The sequence below is a fragment of the Siphateles boraxobius genome, unplaced genomic scaffold (assembly GCF_051911475.1).
Source record: "Siphateles boraxobius isolate OS27281-9 unplaced genomic scaffold, OSU_SipBor_1 86, whole genome shotgun sequence".
NCBI lineage: Eukaryota > Metazoa > Chordata > Actinopteri > Cypriniformes > Leuciscidae > Siphateles > Siphateles boraxobius.
The window spans coordinates 10,195,575-10,216,018 of NW_027509215.1; the positions used below are offsets into that span (position 1 = coordinate 10,195,575).

Here is a 20,444-nt window from a genome sequence, read left to right on the forward strand (position 1 = left end):
TGAACAAGGACTGCTATACTAAGAATAGCGTTAAAAAACATATCTTACCTAATGCAGAAGAAGCCGCCTCTTTTTCCGTGTTGCATAGATGTCCACTATCTTTTCTTCTGATAAATTTGCAGTCAAGTCGTTCTATATATGCAGTAGGGAAAGATTCGAGAATCTGTCCTGAGCCATTGCAGATCGGAGCCAGTTTTTGATTCTTCTCATAACTGAGAAACTTCTTTCTGACGTAGCAGAGCCAACTGGCAGTGTGAGTGCAAGCTGCAGCAGACGGTAAAAGTTTGGATATCTATCCTTCCGTACTTCATCTTGAAGTTTTTTTAGGGTGATCGGCGATGCGATTGCACATTTCACAAGATCCATTTCAGCTGCCACAAGCTGAGGGTGAATCTTAAAGCTGCTCGCATAAATGCTTAGTAAAGGACCGATGCCGTTCTTTTCACAATTTAATACAGCATCACATGCCACAACAATCTGTATTGTGAAAAGCGCTATATAAATATATTTGACTTGACTTGACTTGACTTGACACTCAGGGCCATTGCTTCAGTGGAAAATCGCCTGTCCAATTAAGCCAGCATAGTGTCTAAAACAGGGAGATACAAATTACATTTAAATGTCTGTGATTCTGATCCCCACTGCGTCTCATTTTCATCACGCTGTCCAAGTGTGGTTGGTACCAAGTACTGCGAAAGCCCGGGACGTTGTCGCGAAGTTCTTTTTCGTTTTCCTTCAGTTTGGGGCGCACTCTCTGCACAAAAACCAGCGACATCTTCACAAAACGTTTTCACCTGCTTCCACATTGCCTCCCATGAACTCTCCTCTCTGCAGCGCTGGAGATGTTATCAGACTATTGACTGCTGAGGCCGCATCAGCCATGGTTGTACTTGCACCTTGCAGACGTTTGTGTGTTACATGTACAACTCTGAGAACTTCCTCGAGAACAATTAAGGACGTAATGAATCGGAGACTTGTCAAGTGATTATACAACCCACTTGCATCCACAGACCACTTTTCTCCCTCTTCTTCCATCTCTTTCAAACAGCGAGTGATGGTAGCATATTGTGATTTGACAGCATAAAAACACCTATATTTGCAAGCCCATAGTGTATCACTTTGCTGTACTAGCTCTTTTGGTTTAAGAGCCAGTGTTTTCTGCATCATGATAAATCTGCAATGGTTGCTTGGCTCTGCAAACAAGGAGTATAGTTTGTCAATGACATTTCGACACGTTTTAATGTCTCTGTTCACTGTGCATGATTCAACGAGTACGAGATTTAGTTTATGTGCCATGCAATGCACATATACACAGCAAATGGGAATTCCTCTCTGATACGTTGCTGAACTCCACTCAAATGCCCCGACATTACAGCGGCTCCATCATATGCCTGAGCAATTATGGGAATGTCCTTCAGCCCACACGACTGCAATCCTTCTTTAATGCCAGAAACAATCCCTGCAGCATCGCGAGAATTGGAACAGTCAAAAAAGCAAATAAATCGCTCCTTGATCTGAAGTCCCTCTGTGTATCTAATGCAAACAGAAAGTTGCTCAGTCTTTGATGACTTTGCTTCATCAGCAATAACAGCAAGAAAACCAGTCTCGTGGACTTTCTTGGAAATTTCTTCACGAATGAGGTCTGCACACAATGCAATTATTTCATTCTGAAAGTCTCTGCTTGTGCAGTTAAAATATTTGGACTGCATGGATTCGAAATCAGGGTCGTATTTTGAAAACAAATTACAAATACTTAAATAATTCCCCCTTGCTTCTGCATCAGTATCTTCACGATGTCCGCGGAAAGGGAGGCCTAATTTAGCAAGCAATTTTATAATATTAACGGATTTGTAGAGGTACTGTCTGTTTTTTTCTACGGTGCTTTGATGGCTGTGTGACAGCTGTGCTGCCACAGATCCCGATTCACCAGCCTGTTTGTAGTTCTCCCACATCGTCATGCTGTTTAAATGTACCTGTGACGAAGCGTGTTTTGTCAGCTTCTCTGACAGTTTTTTCCAGTTCCGAGCTCCCACTTTTGTAAATAGTTCGTCTGCACCTGATCTTGCAATATTTGAAGGAAAGTGGCGACAGCAAAAACAAAAAACGGAATCCAGTGAAATTGACTACTCCATCCATGGGAACTTGTGATAGTAAAAGTAACATTTCCAATTAGGCGCTTAGGGAAAGAAGAAAGTATGGGCTGTTTCGGCCCAATAGCTTTTTCACCGAGGTCAGTGTATCCAGATCCAGATGCGGCAGGTTGCGCGGGTAACGGTATCTCCGCTGACACGGTAGCGGTGCTGCTGGCTTTGTTCTCAGATGCGGCCTCGATTGCTGTGTCAGTAGCAGCAATGGAATTGATAGCTGAAGTGTCAGAGTTAGAAAACTCCACACTAGTGGGCTTATTAAAAAAACGACGAATGTCCATTTTGTTTATTTATCTGACTAAAGCGGGAACAGAACGAGAGTCCACTCACTTAGCTACCGCGATACTTTGAGATCCGCCAGTCGTGAGAAAATTAGCTTCTTTTTCAATACAGTAATTACAAATAATTTAGCCTTAAGTTACTCATTATACCCTCAAAAATGATAAGATAAGACAAATAAAATGAGAAAATATGAATTCAGTCATTTTTATTTATTTTTCAAAGCACACGGCAGGCATTAATTGGCTCTGGTCTGGGGGGGCAGTGCCCCCGCCAGCCCCCCCCCAAACTCCGCCTATGCTTGTAATTTATTAACTTCTCCTAGTGCTGAGCGGTATTACCAAAAGTTTATATCACAGCATTTTATTTTAATTCTACCAGTTTCACGGTATATTACTCTTTTTTTTTTCAAGCATGACTGGGTGTTAACCACATTTTCTACTGATTGAGAGAGGAAATACTGCAGTAGATTGACTTAGTAGTAGTATTGACTTAGTAGTACTTGAATATTGTAGAAACCACAGAGTCTCAACCACAGCCTCACCACAGCGCAACACTGAAAACGGACCCACTCAAACAGTGGTGCGCGGCATTCCGAGCGTTGTTGTAAACGACATACACCAATTAAAAATTCACATCATAGCAAAAATAAACACCGGTTTTCGGTATGAACCCGAATAGCGCCCCGCACTAACATCTCCAGCACATTTTATAATTACCCAAAGATCAAACATAGTTCACCGCTCACACACGTTAAACTCACGTCCGTCAAAAACTTAAACTTGCCGTCAGTTGAAATATTAGGACTAAAAATAGCGGTCCAGGCAGAACATGCATTACCTGGAATACACACACTACCAGATGTTTCGACTAGCCTACATCATCGTTTTCCGAGAAGAGGAAGAAAATGTCAGCCTGAGCGGCTTCAGCATGAGGCTTCAGTCTGTCAGAGACGATAACGTAGCCTAAATAATATAGGCTATAATGAATTTGTTCTTCACTCGCTGAAATTTATTCGGAATGATCACAGAACCGAGTGAAATATTTTAGTCAAGTCACCTTTATTTACAGTATGTAGCGCTTTTTACAATACAGATTGTTTCAAAGCAGCTTTCCAGAGATAAAAGGAAAATAATGTTGTATTAATGTTAAATATAAAATTAAATGTCCCCAACTAATCAAGTCAAAAGCCAATGGCGAGAAAGGCGAAAAGGCGACAGTGGCAAGGAACCAACACTTTATCAGTGACAGAATGGGGGAAAAAAAAACCTTGGGAGAACACAGGCTCAGCCAGGGGGCCAGTCCTCCTTTGGACAACGAACGAACAGTGTATGATTATGATTTAGGCAGGATTATAGGTCAGAAGTCAGATTGGATCAGAACTTTTACAATATTTAACCAGTGCCATCTGGTTGGGGTCGGAGTCATCACGCCGGTATGGAGACGAGTTTGTTGAGGTGTCCATGAGGCACCTTTACACCGCAGGCTAAAGAGAAAAAACGCCAATCCAATTGAAAAACTTTACCGGGTTAGTGAACATCATTCAACACGTGTTTTTCGTTATATTTTGACACACATTTTTGAAAGATGATACTTTTTACATGATTTGTTACATTTAATTACCCCTTAGCAAATTTATATTGATTGATTGATTGATTGATTGATTGATTGATTGATTAGCCTTTATTGTCTCCTGACGGAGAAATTCATCTTGGGCATTCGAGATAGCAGATGCAACACAATATACATAACACATAACAATTACCTACACATAATTCACCACCTTAAAAACTAACCCACACACCCTATTTGTTGTTGTTCAATAATTTTATAGAGAGTGGTACAAATGAAATTTAAACTTATTCAGTCTGCAGTTTGGTAACCTGTACCTTCTACCTGAGGGCATCATCTCATACTCACTGTAGAGCACATGATTCGGATCGTTAGTGATTTTTAAACTCTGTTTCCTCACCGCCTCTTCAAAAAGCTCATTAAGAGTAGTCGGTGACACTTGTCCAATTATTTTACCCGCCCTTTTGATCAATGTTTGAAGCTGTAATTTTAGTTTAACTGACAGGTTACCAAACCAGGCTACAATACAATATCGGACAATAGACTCAATAGCTGCCTTATAAAACAGAAACATAATATCCTTGTCAACGCCATGAACTCTTAGTCTTCTTAAAAAATATAAACGCTGACATATTTTTGAGGAAACATACTCCACGTGATATGACCACTGTAACTGTTTGTCTGCTTGAATTCCTAAATATTTATACGTTGTTACTTGTTCAATCGGTACTCCTTCAATTAGAATAGGACTTTGATCGCCTATAGACCTAGGGTCAAAAATCATTTCTTTGGTTTTATTAACATTAATAAGCAAGTTATGCAAAGATTATATATTTCTGAGATTCTGAGATATTAAGATTATATAAATCTGAGATTAAAAATGAGGATTTATGAAGAAAGTAATTTTTTTTTTTTATAAAGTAATCAAAAAACACTCAATGTTAATTACATATCAATATGATTTATGATCTCCACTCATTTAATTAGACAACTGCAATACCTTATAGTTTTAGTTATCGCTAAATATTGTCGTCAACATTATAAAGACACAATTTCTCTTTTATTAATTTGATGTAATTCAAGTTTTCTTAGTGTCTTCATGCTGATCATGCTTCTTTGATCTTCTTGGGAAAAGTTTTGAGATCATGGTCACACCATGTGCTCGTCTGGTTCCTGAATGTCCAGCAGACTCCGGGATGGACTGCAAAGACCCGAATCCTGAGCTGTGAGATGAGACTTTTGAGCATGAGCTAAAAACTGAATCCCTGTCTGCTCCTGATCGTGATCTGAATGAACTGTAAGCAGAACTTCCCACAGACAATGTGTACGACCGCTCATCTCCATTCACTGGGGGGGAAAAAAAACATTTAAATCAATAAAAACGTTTGAAACTCTTATAGAACAAAATTCTGAGATTTTAAAACTTTCAATATATTCCTAAAAATAATGCAGTCTATTGGTCATCATTAAAACATTAAACAAATACTTTATTAATCAGACGTCCATGATTTATCTATAAAATATCTTTATTACAAGCCTGATTGCTATTTATTGCAAGCATTTAAAGTTGACCATATAGATGTATAGAGAAGAAGAAATGATCAGTAAACAAGTGCTCCACAAAATTTTGATCATCAACCTAAGAAGATCAAACTAAATATTATATGTGCTTTTTTATTTTATATCAGGTTTGCATTTATTGTCATAAATTCAGTTATCAAAAATTGAGAAAATGGAAGATGTAGAAAGGGTCTAAATTTTATTATGGGGAAAAATATAAGGTGACAAATTTATGATAATCTAGACTAAATATTATATTTTCACAACAAAACAGATGGTATTCATTAAAAACATGAGCTCTAATGCTGAAAAAAAAAAGAAAAGGTCACGGGAATACCAAAATAAACTGAAAGTGCCAAATAAAACAAGACACTCACTGTTTGGTGGTGGAAATTCAATGCTGTCACATCGTTTTATGGCCCCCGACACGTACCTTGTGTGAGATAAATCTCTGGAATGTAATGAACCTGAAAATTGGGTCTGCTCCTGATCATGATCTGAATGAACCATAAGCAGAACTTCCCACAGACGATGAATTAGATCCATCATCTCCACTTACTGTAATAATGAAAGCAGAGAGCAGATCAGTAGAACATTTACAACATGAATGGATTTGACAGATACTTTTATCCAAAGCAACTGACATGGCATTGAAGGAATATATTCATCAGTTCATTTGATTGTAATTAATTCAGAAGGTCATCATTCATTCATCATTCATCTTCTTCCGCTTATCCGGGGCCGGGTCGCGGGGGCAGCAGTCTGAGCAGAGAAGCCCAGACTTCCCTCTCCCTGGACACTTCCTCCAGCTCTTCCGGGGGGACACCGAGGCGTTCCCAGGCCAGCCGGGAGACGTAGTCTCTCCAGCGTGTCCTAGGTCTTCCCCGGGGTCTCCTCCCAGTGGGACGTGCCCGGAACATCTCCCCGGGAAGGCGTCCAGGAGGCATCCGAAACAGATGCCCGAGCCACCTCAGCTGACCCCTCTCGATGTGGAGGAGCAGCGGCTCTACTCTGAGCTCCTCCCGAGTGACCGAGCTTCTCACCCTATCTCTAAGGGATCGGCCAGCCACCCTGCGGAGAAAGCTCATTTCGGCCGCCTGTATCCGGGATTCTTGTCCTTTCGGTCATGACCCAAAGCTCATGACCATAGGTGAGAGTAGGAACGTAGATTGACCGGTAAATCGAGAGCTTTGCCTTACGGCTCAGCTCCTTCTTCACCACAACAGACCGGTACATCGACCGCATTACTGCAGAAGCTGCACCGATCCGGCTGTCAATCTCCCGTTCCATCCTTCCCTCACTCGTGAACAAAACCCCAAGATACTTAAACTCCTCCACTTGAGGAAGGATCTCTCCACCAACCTGAAGTGAGCAAGCCACCCTTTTCCGACTGAGGACCATGGCCTCGGATTTGGAGGTGCTGATTTTCATCCCAGCCGCTTCACACTCGGCTGCAAACCGTCCCAGTACATGCTGAAGGTCCTGGTGTGAAGGGGCCAACACGACAACATCATCCGCAAAAAGCAGAGACAAAATCGCGTGGTCCCCAAACCTGACACCCTCCGGCCCCTGGCTGCGCCTAGAAATTCTGTCCATAAAAACTATGAACAGAACCGGCGACAAAGGGCAGCCCTGCCGGAGTCCAACATGCACCGGGAAGAAGTCTGACTTACTACCGGCAATGCAAACCAAGCTCCTGCTTCGGTCATACAGGGACCGGACATCCCTTAGCAAAGGACCCCGGACCCCATACTCCCGGAGCAACCTCCACAGGCCGCCGCGAGGGACACAGTCGAATGCCTTCTCCAAATCCACAAAGCACATGTGGACTGGTTGGGCAAACTCCCATGAACCCTCCAGCACCCTGTAGAGAGTATAGAGCTGGTCCAGTGTTCCACGGCCTGGACGAAAACCGCACTGTTCCTCCTGAATCCGAGGTTCCACTATCGGCCGTATTCTCCTCTCCAGTACCCTGGCATAGACTTTCCCAGGGAGGCTGAGAAGTGTGATCCCCCTGTAGTTGGAACACACCCTCCGGTCCCCCTTTTTAAAAAGAGGGACCACCACCCCGGTCTGCCATCCCAGAGGCACTGACCCTGACCGCCACGCGATGCTGCAGAGGCGTGTCAGCCAAGACAGCCCCACCACATCCAGAGACTTGAGGTACTCAGGGCGGATCTCATCCACCCCCGGTGCCTTGCCACCGAGGAGTTTCTTGACTACCTCGGTGACCTCAGCTAGGGTGATGGACGAGTCCACCTCTGAGCCCTCAGCCTCTGCTTCCTCAATAGAAGACGTGACGGCGGGATTGAGGAGATCCTCGAAGTATTCCTTCCACCGTCCGACGACATCCCCAGTTGAGGTCAACAGCTGCCCACCTCCACTGTAAACAGCGTTGGTGGGGCATTGTTTCCCTCTCCTGAGGCGCCGGACAGTTTGCCAGAATCTCTTCGAGGCCAGCCGATAGTCCTTCTCCATGGCCTCACCGAACTCCTCCCAGGCCCGAGTTTTTGCCTCCACAACCTACCGGGCTGCAGTCCGCTTGGCCTGCCGGTACCTTTCAGCTGCCTCAGGAGTCCCACAAGCCAACCAGGCCCGATAGGACTCCTTCTTCAGCTTGACGGCATCCTTTACTTCCGGTGTCCACCACCGGGTTCGGGGATTGCCGCCTCGACAGGCACCGGAGACCTTACGGCCACAGCTCCGAGCAGCCGCTTCCACAATGGAGGTGGAGAACATGGTCCACTCAGACTCAATATCTTCAGCCTCCCTCGGGATCCGGTCGTGGCTCTGCCGGAGGTGGGAGTTGAAGATCTCTCTGACAGGAGACTCGGTCAAACGTTCCCAGCAAACCCTTACAGTACGCTTGGGTCTGCCGAGTCTGTCCAGCCTCCTCCCCCGCCATCGTATCCAACTCACCACCAGGTGGTGATCAGTTGACAGCTCCGCTCCTCTCTTCACCCGAGTGTCCAAGACATACGGCCGCAGGTCAGATGAAACGACCACAAAGTCGATCATCGACCTGCGACCTAGGGTGTCCTGGTGCCACGTGCACTGGTGGACACCCTTATGCTTGAACATGGTGTTCGTTATGGACAAACTGTAACTAGCACAGAAGTCCAATAACTGAACACCGCTCGGGTTCAGGTCGGGGGGGCCGTTCCTCCCAATCACGCCACTCCAGGTGTCACTGTCGCTGCCCACGTGAGCGTTGAAGTCCCCCAGTAGAACGACGGAGTCCCCAGTCGGAGCACTTTCCAGCACTCCTCCCAGAGACCCCAAGAAGGCCGGGTACTCTGCACTGCCGTTTGGCCCGTAGGCACACACGACAGTGAGAGACCTATCCCCGACCCGTAGGCGCAGGGAAACGACCCTCTCGTTCACCGGGGTAAACTCCAACACATGGCGGCTGAGCTGGGGGGCTATAAGCAAACACACAAGCCAGTCGCCTCTCACCATGGGCAACTCCAGAGTGGTGAAGAGTCCATCCTCTCTCAAGGAGTGTGGTTCCAGAGCCCAAGCCATGCGTAGAGGTGATCCCGACTATCTCTAGTCGGAACCTCTCAACCTCACGCACCATCTCAGGCTCCTTCCCCGCCAGCGAGGGTCAACTTTGTCAACTCTAAATGGGTCAGGGAAGGAGGATCCACTTCATTGCAGAAATTTGATTCACACAGAAATTTGGTTTGACCCTGCAGCTCTTGCCTGGTTTCCTAATGAAGATAAATAGGGTTGAACCTGGTCAGTATCAGGAAGGTAAGATGCAGTCTTGGTAATATAACTTGTATAAAATAGAACTGTAAGCGACGAGTCAATTGTAACAATGAGATTTTTAATAATATGAGATGGAATATAGCCCTATCAATAGATAAACTCAGTTCAGACTTTCTTAACCCTAAAAGGGCAAGACAATAAAGAAAAATCAGAAAATGAATGTATTGCTATTTTCCATCTTATTAGGACACAATTTTATGCTTTTTATTTTATTTTATACTTCCCACTAATGGACATGGAAAGCTGCTATAGCTACCACATACACCTTAAGCGTGGATGGCGTAAGACTAGCAGAGAAGCGCTCTTGGAGGAACTCCAGCTCTGAAGCCACCGGGCACTGGGTCCAAACCACGCTCCCTACACCAAACGGTGAAAACTTTAACTTTAAGCCATACAGTCTCTTTGTCGATGGAGCTCTAGAGTTGAGCATGGTCTCGACCACTCCGGCTGACAGGCCAGCCTAGTCTAGGTACTGAGCAGTGGGGATTTCTTTAAGACTGCAAAGGAAACTCGGCTTCCCCTATAATGTCAAAAAATTAATGGTCAAATATGTACTACTGTGTTAACATTTTATTGACTAAAAATGCTTTAGAACACGTTCATATCAAAGATGAGTTCGTTCAGAATCAGCAACATATAGCAGTCGGCTGACTCGATTTCCTTCTCATTCATTCCCGTAGTGTCACAGTGCATTTCCCTGTTGAAGCCGAGCATCCTTTGACTTCAATGAGGCTGCTTTGAACAGTTTTTTGTGTTTGTGCGCATCCACGATAGTCACATCGCAGGATGTTGCGATGTAGCCTATAGGGATCGTAGTTGATCCGTGATTCATGATCAGTACGGGCCAGCAGATCCCCGTCCCGTAACGCTTGCGATTCGTGGATTAATTGCAAAGTTTAACCATCATATAGTGAAAGTTTATCATTTGGATGTGTTTTAAGTCCTGTCAGTTTAAACATCAAGCGTAAAGTAGACTGGAACTTGCGCGTTGTTTTCTGTGAGCCGGGCAGACACAAAGATCAGTGGTCTTTCTCTTATTTCTGAGCTTGAACGAACACGAGAATTCAAAATAAAGTCAGAATGCCCTTCCTGCATTGAACATTTTTTGGCGGCCGCCAAAGCGTATTTTTGTCCCGCCAAAGCCTTATTTGACCGGTGAGTGATAGATGACTGACTGCTGCGCTTCTTAAACAGAGAACGAGCTGAGAAAGAGAGAGAGAGAGAGCCCCGGTCGCGCGCGCGCACTCACCGTTTTCAAACTGTCTTGCTCTCTCTCCCTCTCTCGCGCATATTAATGAATTAAGTTGACTGAATATCTTTGAGAATACACAATGGTAAAAGGTCGGCAGACCGAAGTTTCACGTGAAGCATTCGGATATATTATTTTCCTGAACTTCCGCTGGTTGTGAATTGTGCTAAAAAATCTTCTCTGAAAGGCGTTCCCACATATTCAGATAAACCACACTTTCAATAAACAAAACAAACAAAAAAAACCTATCCAGTGATGAAATGTTTTCTGTGTTGACACAAATCTTGTGCGATGTCCTAACTGCCGGGATAATCACACAACGTGTGCCGTGGTCCATTAATACACGTCTGATTCGCGAACTAATGACTCCTTTGAACCGATTTACTTTAATGAATGGTTAAAACAACCGATCTGTCCAACACCGAACTCACGAGACATAACAAATCGGTAACACTTTACAATAAGGTTCCATTTATTAAACTCTAGTTAACTACATTAGTTAACTATAATAGTTTCTGCAGATTTACTCCATTACAAAATCACCAGTCATTCAGATGATTCATTCTTTCCAAAGAGAGCTATTCAAGTCATCTGGTAAAATTTTCATATCGCGATATATATCGCAGAAAAATAAAATATCGCAATGTATTTTTTTCCCAATATCGTGCAGCCCTACCGAGAACCTTACTCAGGCCGGCCAGAACGGAGATATCAAGAGTAGACTGACCCTGTCCCAACGGACCCTCTCTTGAACTCCCGGGAAGAGATCGATCGAGGGAAATGCATGCAGGCACAGTCTCTGCTAGAGATGCACCGATTGATTTACGGCCGTCTCACACCGCAAGCGTGACCACCGCGTTTTTTTTCTTTCGGCGTGCATGTTAGCTTAATCAATGAGTGCGTTCACACCAAGAGCAGGAGCAGCGCGTGAGCAGCATTGAAGGGCGGGTTTCATAGTAGCCTATGTCAGAAAAGAAAATGAAGACTCAAAACTATTTATAGAAAATGTACCCATTTAAACTTTTTTATTATTTCCCAATCGTTTCCCTGCATTTACTCCACTTGCCCGAGCGTAGCGCTTGTTTAGCCTGGCTGGACATGTGGCAGAACTGTTTGGGAAACAAAACTTGCCATTGATGTACAAGTGATTGCAATAGGCAATTGTGTGTGTTTTGAGAAATATCTTTATACTGCAAGGCTATATTTATTTTATTTTTATTTGCTTTTTATATATTATTTTATTGCCATTACCTGTTTTCATGCAGAAGTTGTTTCCTAAATAAGTAAATATATCACTTTTTTTTTGTTGAATATTGGAAGTGAAAATGGTTCTTCCATACCATAACACTGCACTTAGATATGTGTGAATTTCCCACACCAGGAGTAATAATTTATAAAGTTATATTTTATTTAATTTGTTCAAAAAATTTTCTACGTTCTATGTAAAATGTTCTATTAAATAAAAGAGAGAAAATAATTATTTGTGTTTGCTGTAAAGTGGTTAGAAAAAATGAAATCGGAATTGGCTAAAATCGCTATCGGCAGGCCAAACTCATGAAAAATCGGAAATCGGAATCGGCCTAGATAATTGTAATCGGTGCATCTCTAGTCTCTGCCTGTACCGTGGCATGCAGCCCAAGAGAAGTGGAGCCTCCATTCCCCGGGCCTCAGACCCTGCCTCGACCGGCCAAGAACCAAACCGGCATCCCCTGAGACTGGGCCAGTATCAGCCAGTCATTGATCTAGTTCAATACATGGATGCCCTAGAGCCTCATCAGGGCCATATCTGCATCCATGCATTTGGTAAACCGGATATTGGAAAGCTTCGGCCCCAAAAGCGAACCTCAGGAAATTCCTGTGAGAAGGAAGGATGGATATGTGGAAGTATGTGTCCTCGGACCTGATTTGACTCACAATGGTGGGAATTGTCCACATTCTGAATCTCCTCAGAGAACGGTTTAGATGCTGCAGATCTATAATGGGACGCAACCCCCCTTCCTTCTTTAGATCCAAGAAGTACCGGGCTCGGGAGGAGGAATACATGCTATGGTCACCTTCACCAAGAGGGAGTGCACTTCCTTCCTGGAAACCGGTGTGTCCCGAAGCGCACTTGACGGTGGAATACAGACATCGATTTCCTGAAGATTCCATGGAGGAGCAATTCTCACTTGGTCCTCAGATCCGTTTTCTTGCTTGAAGGCTTCGGGCGAGAGTGTTACTTAGACCCTGATGTGGCGCTAAGCACTTTTCCACGTCAAAGACCATTTTTGGTCTTTGCAATTCTGCAAGATTGCTGACAGGCACTCGCAAATTCGATCATATTACTCCGGTGTTAAAATCATTACATTGGTTGCCTGTCACTTTTAGGATTCATTTTAAAATTCTGCTATTTGTATTTAAATCTCTACATGGGTTAGCCCAATCTTATATTGCTGATCTAATACAGGAACAAAAGTCAATGAGATCGCTACGATCACAATTTAAAAAACGTCTTGCTGTTCCTCGGTCAAAGATGAAGACTAGAGGGGATCGCGCATTTGCGGTCTCAGCCCTTAAACTATGGAACAGTTTACCTTTATATATTAGGGACCTTCCTACACTCAGTCAGTTTAAAATCCATCTGAAAACATTTTTTTATGATAGCGTTCGATTATGATAAGTGTGAAGGGTGCTAGTGTCATTTTTTTATAAATATATGTTGTTGAATGTTTTTATTAAGTTTATACTACCTATTTAGATATATATATATCTTTTATTTGTCTTTTCTCTGCTCACTGTTTTACTGCTTGTACAGCACTATGGTCAACTGTGTTGTTTTATTCAGTGCTTTATAAATAAATTTGAATTTGAATTTGAATTTGAATTTTTATAAACATTAATGTTGGCATGGATTTTTAGAGTACACACACCATAAGATCAATTCTGTGCGTTCACACGTTTTAAAAATTAGCCCCATAGTCTAGAACAATGAGGAGGAAACACATCTGAGACTATATGTAGATAATATTCATACAATTTTATGATGTCACTCACTAGTCTGTGATCCGGATTCCTCTCTCCATTTGTCCTGGTGCTCTTCTGTTTTATTTCTTACATCTATCTCTTGTAAACACTTTCTGTCTATTTCAAAATGGCAGCCGTTGTTTTGAGCCACTGTCTCCTCAATCTTCTCCAGCAGCTCCTTGATCTGAGTGTCGTCACTCCTGTTGTGATTGTTGAGAACATGAAACCTGTTTCCACATTTGTCCAGCAGCCACTGGAGATCCTGCCCTTCACTCTCGATGTGCTGCTCTATAGATGTGTCTAACAGAGAGTCTCCATGAGTGAACAGCACTATAGTGTGACTCCAGACTCTCTCACTGAGAAGACTCAGATGCTCCTGCAATGCTTTTCTCTCAGTCTCTTTAAATGCGTAGTCCACGTGTATGATCAGTAGTACAGCGTGTGGTCCTGGAGGACACAGAGACACACTGAGCAAAATCTCCTGTTTCAGTAACTCAGGACTGAACTCTACACGGAAATTCCTCCGCCATCCTGGAGCTTCAATGACAGTGATGTGTCTGTCTGCTACTTCTCCATGTCTCTTCACACACTGAGCAGATTTCTTCAAGTCAAACTCCTCTCTGCCCAGGATGGTGTTTCCAGCTGAACTCCTACCAGCTCCTCTGTCACCCATCAACACAATCCTGAGCTCTGAGAGATGTTGGGCATCACCTGCAACAAATACAGAATAAACACACTTCTTAAGGAGGGTGACATCTTAAATCTTCATAAATAGTTTGTGTAAAAGGGGTTCCTGAAATTAGGTTCACCTTATCTGTGTATGGGTTTCAATCTACACGTTATTGATTAAAAATGACATAAGTGTGTCTCGCATCATTTACACTCTTAAAACAGAGTTGAACAAAAGTTATCGATAGGCAATAATTATGAATTACAGAGAAAAGAAAATTGCTTAATTTCAATGATCTGCACACAAAACAACAGATCACAGAACACACAGATTAAGCAAGACTAAATTCCAAATAGCTTCAGAATAATGTTTTCAGAAAGTATATTCTTTAAAAAATAATTAAGTTTTCCCTTTAAACCAATGAATAAATCTCTCTCGTGTGCGTGTTCTCGACTGGGAAAGCAGTAGCAATGCACTGGTGGATATTAGCATCAGCAAATACATGACTGTATTACATTTACATTCATTTACTAGATGGAAACAAAGCCAAAAAAGAACATTTGTGACTGTTTATATTTATAAAATAACTTTATGGGAAAAAATCTGCCTAAATTTGCATGAACAGATCCAAAATCCTATCTGTATTAACCAATATGAAAGCAATAAAAGGGTCTCGCAAAAACCGTGAACATGTTGACATTTTTTCTTTCGTAAAGATTGCTTCTAATCTTACAAATGTCCATTTTACCTGACATATTTTTCAGAATAAGAAGGAGCTTTATTGCAAAGTAGTGTTGTACACATACGAGGAATTTGCTTAGGTAATAAGGTGCTACCGAGGCTGCTATAATCAGCGCCATCTTGGTCGAATTGAGAAAAATACAGGAGAGTATTAAAAACTTATCTTTTTGCTTTAGTTGGAGCTCCAAATAAAATATTGTTCCACCAGCAGTCTAGTAGTTTTTACTTGTACTTTCAAAGTGTTTGACAGGACTCACTTCCAAGCAACAAACATGAGGCGTCTCTATAGGTGTAAAGCTGATGTTTAAGATCATATTCCAGACAAGATGTTTGCAGTTTTATTTTATTTATTAATTTTTGTATTGTTTTCTATGAATTAGGTAAATGGATTTCCGTTATCAAAAGCACACCCTATGAAGAACATGATAATTTAAGAAATGAAAGTGCTTATTTCCTTCAATAACAGATTGTATGGGCCGTCACTGTGAGCTGCTTTGAACACATCTATTGGGAATGCCTCTACAAATAACGGTTAATGACAAGAAGTTTCTGGCTATTATTGCTTTGACTGTTACATTTTCATGATTTAAAGTGAAAGTGAAAGTGAAAGTGACACGTGATGGCCAAGTATGGTAACCCATACTTGGAATTTGACCTCTGCATTTAACCCATCCAAGTAAGTGCACACACATTAGGAGCAGAGTAGTGAGTAGTGAACACACACACACACTGCAAACGTGGATACACACACCCGGAGCAGCGGGCAGCCTTGAGTGGCGCCCGGGGAGCGATTGGGGGTTAGGTGCCTTGCTCAAGGACACCTCAGTCATATTCCTGCCGGTACTGGAATCGAACCAGCAACCTTTGGGTCACCAGTCCCACTCTGCTACCATTAGGCCATGACTGCCCCCAGGTACTTATTTACTTAATATACTCAGTGTGTATCTGCACTATACAGTATATGGACTCACTCATCTGTGATCTGATGTTTTCTCTCCTTTTTTGCATCCTCTTCATTCGTTCTTCTGCTCTCTCTTACTCTGCTCTTCTTCTCTCTTTCACCTCCTGTAAAATCTTTCTGTCTATTTCAAAATGGCAGCCGTTGTTTTGAGCCACTGTCTCCTCAATCTTCTCCAGCAGCTCCTTGATCTGAGTGTCGTCACTCCAGTTGTGATTGTTGAGAACATGAAACCTGTTCCCACATTTGTCCAGCAGCCACTGGAGATCCTGCCCTTCACTCTCGATGTGCTGCTCTATAGATGTGTCTAACAGAGAGTCTCCAATAGTGAACAGCACTAAGATCCAGATGCTCTTGCAATGCTTTTCTCTGAGTCTCTTTAAATCTGTAGTCCACGCGTATGATCAATAGTACAGCGTGTGGTCCTGGAGGACACAGAGACACACTGAGCAAAATCTCTTGTTTCAGTAACTCAGGACTGAACTCTACAGGGAAATTATACCGCCATCCTGTAGCTTCAATGACAGTGATGTGTCTGTCTGCTACTTCTCCATGTCTCTTCACACACTGAGCAGATTTCTTCAAGTCAAACTCCTCTCTGCCCAAGATGGTGTTTCCAGCTGAACTCTTACCAGCATATCTATATCCCATCAACACAATCCTGAGCTCTGAGAGATGTTGGGCATCACCTGCAACAAATACAGAACAAACACACTTCTTAAGGAGGGTGACATCTTAAATCTTCGTAAATAATCTCTCTTTGTGAAAAAGGGGTTCCTGAAATTAGGTTCACCTTATCTGTGTATGGGTGTCAAACTACACGTTATTGATTAAAAATGACATAAGTGTGTCTCGCATCATTTACACTCTTTAAACAGAGTTGAACAAAAGTTATTGATAACCAATAATTATGAATTACGGAGAAAAGAAAATTGCTTAATTTCAATGATCTGCACACAAAACAACAGATCACAGAACACACAGATTAAGCAAGACTAAATTCCAAATAGCTTCAGAATAATGTTTTCAGAAAGTATATTCTTTAAAAAATAATTAAGTTTTCCCTTTAAACCAATGAATAAATCTCTCTCTTGTGCGTGTTCTCGACTGGGAAAGCTTTATCAATGCACTGGTGGCTATTAGCATCAGCAAATACATGACTGTATTACATTTACATTCATTTACTAGATGGAAAGAAAGCCAAAAAGACCATTTGTGACTGCTTATATTTATAAAATAACTTTATGGGAAAAAATCTGCCTAAATGGGCATGAACAGATCCAAAATCCTATCTGTATTAACCAATATAAAAGCAGTAAAAGAGTCTCGCAAAAACCGTGAACATGTTGACATTTTTTCTTTCGTAAAAATAGCTTCTAATCTTACAAATGTCCATTTTACATGACATATTTTTGCCTTAGTTGGAGCTCCAGATAAAATATAATTCCACCAGCAGTCTAGTAGTTTTTATTGTACTTTCAAAGTGTGTTTGACAGGACTCACTTCCTGGTGCTTCAGAACAGCAACAAACATGAGGCGTCTCTATAGGTGTAAAGCTGATGTTTAAGATTATATTCCAGACAAGATCTTTGCCGTTTTATTTTATTTATTAATTTTTGTATTGTTTTCTATGAATTAGGTAAATGGATTTCCGTTATCAAAAGCACACCCTATGAAGAACATGATAATTTAAGAAATGAAAGTGCTTATTTCCTTCAATAACAGATTGTATGGGCCGTCACTGTGAGCTGCTTTGAACACATCTATTGGGAATGCCTCAAAAATAGCGGTTAATGACAAGAAGTTTCTGGCTATTATTGCTTTGACTGTTACATTTTCATGATTCAGTTAATATACTCAGTGTGTATCTGCACTATACAGTATATGGACTCACTCATCTGTGATCTGATGTTTTCTCTCCTTTTTTGCATCCTCTTCATTCGTTCTTCTGCTCTCTCTTCCTCTGCTCTTCTTCTCTCTTTCACCTCCTGTAAAATCTTTCTGTCTATTTCAAAATGGCAGCCGTTGTTTTGTGCCACTGTCTCCTCAATCTTCTCCAGCAGCTCCTTGATCTGAGTGTCGTCACTCCAGTTGTGATTGTTGAGAACATGAAACCTGTTCCCACATTTGTCCAGCAGCCACTGGAGATCCTGCCCTTCACTCTCGATGTGCTGCTCTATAGATGTGTCTAACAGAGAGTCTCCACCAGTGAACAGCACTATAGTGTGACTCCAGAATCTCTCACTGAGAAGATCCAGATGCTCCTGCAATGCTTTTCTCTCAGTCTCTTTAAATGCGTAGTCCACGTGTATGATCAGTAGTACAGCGTGTGGTCCTGGAGGACACAGAGACACACTGAGCAAAATCTCTTGTTTCAGTAACTCAGGACTGAACTTTACAGGGGAATTCCTCCACCATCCTGGAGCTTCAATGACAGTGATGTGTCTGTCTGCTACTTCTCCATGTCTCTTCACACACTGAGCAGATTTCTTCAAGTCAAACTCCTCTCTGCCCAGGATGGTGTTTCCAGCTGAACTCTTACCAGCATATCTATATCCCATCAACACAATCCTGAGCTCTGAGAGACGTTGGGCATCACCTGCAACAGATATAGAACAAAACACACGGCTTTTTCATGTAGTGCGCTTCTTACTGAACAATTATCAAGAAAGCTGTACTAAAAATACGCTATCATAATAATACAAATGCCTCATGAATGGAGTTATGTTAATCATCATCCATGGACCATGGTTAACTAAATTATGAAGAAATGAGAATTGTTTAATTTTTTCAATCAGGAGAAAACAAACACAGATTAGCTTACATAAAACTCGGGGCTAAATTGCCATTTGTTGCAAAAATAACGTTTTCAGTAATTATATATCCTTTAAAAATATGCAAATGTGAAAAGGCAAACTAAATTAATGAATAAATCCCTCTTGTGCGCGGACGCTCCTGTCACACGCATTATTTCACAGTGACTGTATTCTGCAAATAAACCTAAAACGCAAGCCGTATAGTAAACGACTAAATGGAAAACAAAGCAAGCCCTAAGTGTCTTACCAAATTTATTTAGTTTAGACTAATATGAAAGTGAAAGCAGTAATGTCTCACGGAAACAGTAACGTTATAAACATGTCGAGTTTGATTAAAAGTCATATTTACTATGAATCAACAAGGAAACGATTATTAGTTTTTAAAATAATAAATAGCCTACTTACTTAAGTCCATTTTCATTCACACTGTCTCAGTCGGAGTTTCAGAGTAAATTTAGGTTTACCAGCATTTTAGTAACCTATTGTTTATCTGTCGATGAATGTGACTGGACTTGCTTCAGAACAGCGGCGCGCATGGGCGGGGCTACAGCTGTAGGTGAGGACAAGTGTTTACGCCGGCAGGTGCGCGCGCTCACGTCACTTTCGTAGGAGTAAGATGGCGGTGCACTATCTCTTAATTAATTACACAAAAATTTTTAAATGTTTTTTTCATTAATTTATGAAGCCACTGTAAACTTTATTGTTACATATTATATTGTTATAATATAATGCTATCATACTGTATTTTGTGCAGGCAATTAACCTTCTTAGCTGTAAATAGAAAAGCCCCCAACTCAAAGATCGGGACAGAAAATCCCGAGCTTGTATTAACGACATTGTGGTGGCGACCGTGGCGTTCATGTGCTTTCAACTTGTAAATACGATCTTTCGGAGGTGATGTTCGAGGTTATTTTACACATAGGCCTATAGCCTACAAAAATATGATGTTAGCAATTTTTTCCAAAGTAGGCTAATAATCTTTAAATCCAGGTATTTTAAAAAGTGACTTCACCTGGCAAATTTAAACCACTAGGCCTACTCTTAATCCCATGAATAGATATCATAGGCCTACTTTTTTTTTTTTTAAATAAATATTAACAGTGGCATTAACAGATTATTTTGTCTCCCTGCATTCAATAGGCTAATTATATCCATTAAAACTAATGTTTGATAATCAAAATGACATTAAAACGTTGTGAAAATATTTTTTTGAATATTTTGGGGGAATTTGAATTGAGTTTTCACCTTCTTGAGAGCACGAGACCATTTGCCTGGAAGACACACCCTCCTATGTATGTGAATTATTTCTATATAATATATAACTCTATATAATTCTTGAATACCTTATTACCTTTTGGTTAACTTCTTTGAGATTTAGACCTTTGTACCAGTCACACTGAGACATTTCAAATGATATCAAACGTGTAATACGGTATGATAATTAGCTATGCACATTAACCCATATAGATTCTTTGGTGAATTTCAGGTGATCTCAGCATGTTGAAGTGTTGTTGATTTCCTTTGTTTTCTCAGAGAGTTGCGCTGTCTTCCAGTTCTTCCAGTTTCTCCAGTCTTACAGGGAAACACGGGTGCTTTGCGGAAGAGTTTAGACTACCGGTATGTGCAGCACGTATAAATTCTCCCCTTCACAACGATCACAATCACTTTCATTTAT

General features: G+C 41.7%; 1 protein-coding gene and 1 pseudogene across 4 annotated transcripts in view; both read right to left on the reverse strand.

Annotated features, from left to right (window-relative positions):
* LOC143731290 (uncharacterized) overlaps nucleotides 1-16,103 on the reverse strand; it is a 190,299-nt gene extending 174,196 nt beyond the window's left edge. For all 3 annotated transcript variants that reach the window (XM_077222093.1, XM_077222094.1, XM_077222095.1), the window contains exon 1: nucleotides 15,967-16,103. In XM_077222093.1, the coding sequence (XP_077078208.1) occupies nucleotides 15,967-16,012 (46 nt within the window). In that variant the 5' untranslated portion in view covers nucleotides 16,013-16,103. The remainder of the gene's footprint in view (nucleotides 1-15,966) is intronic.
* On the reverse strand, nucleotides 16,012-19,199 carry LOC143731321 (GTPase IMAP family member 8-like; annotated as a pseudogene). Its single transcript, XR_013200736.1, has 3 exons — nucleotides 19,175-19,199; nucleotides 17,848-18,552; nucleotides 16,012-16,642 (listed from the first exon to the last, which is right to left on the reverse strand). The product of XR_013200736.1 is annotated as a GTPase IMAP family member 8-like (transcript).
* Between the last annotated feature and the right edge of the window lie 1,245 nt (nucleotides 19,200-20,444).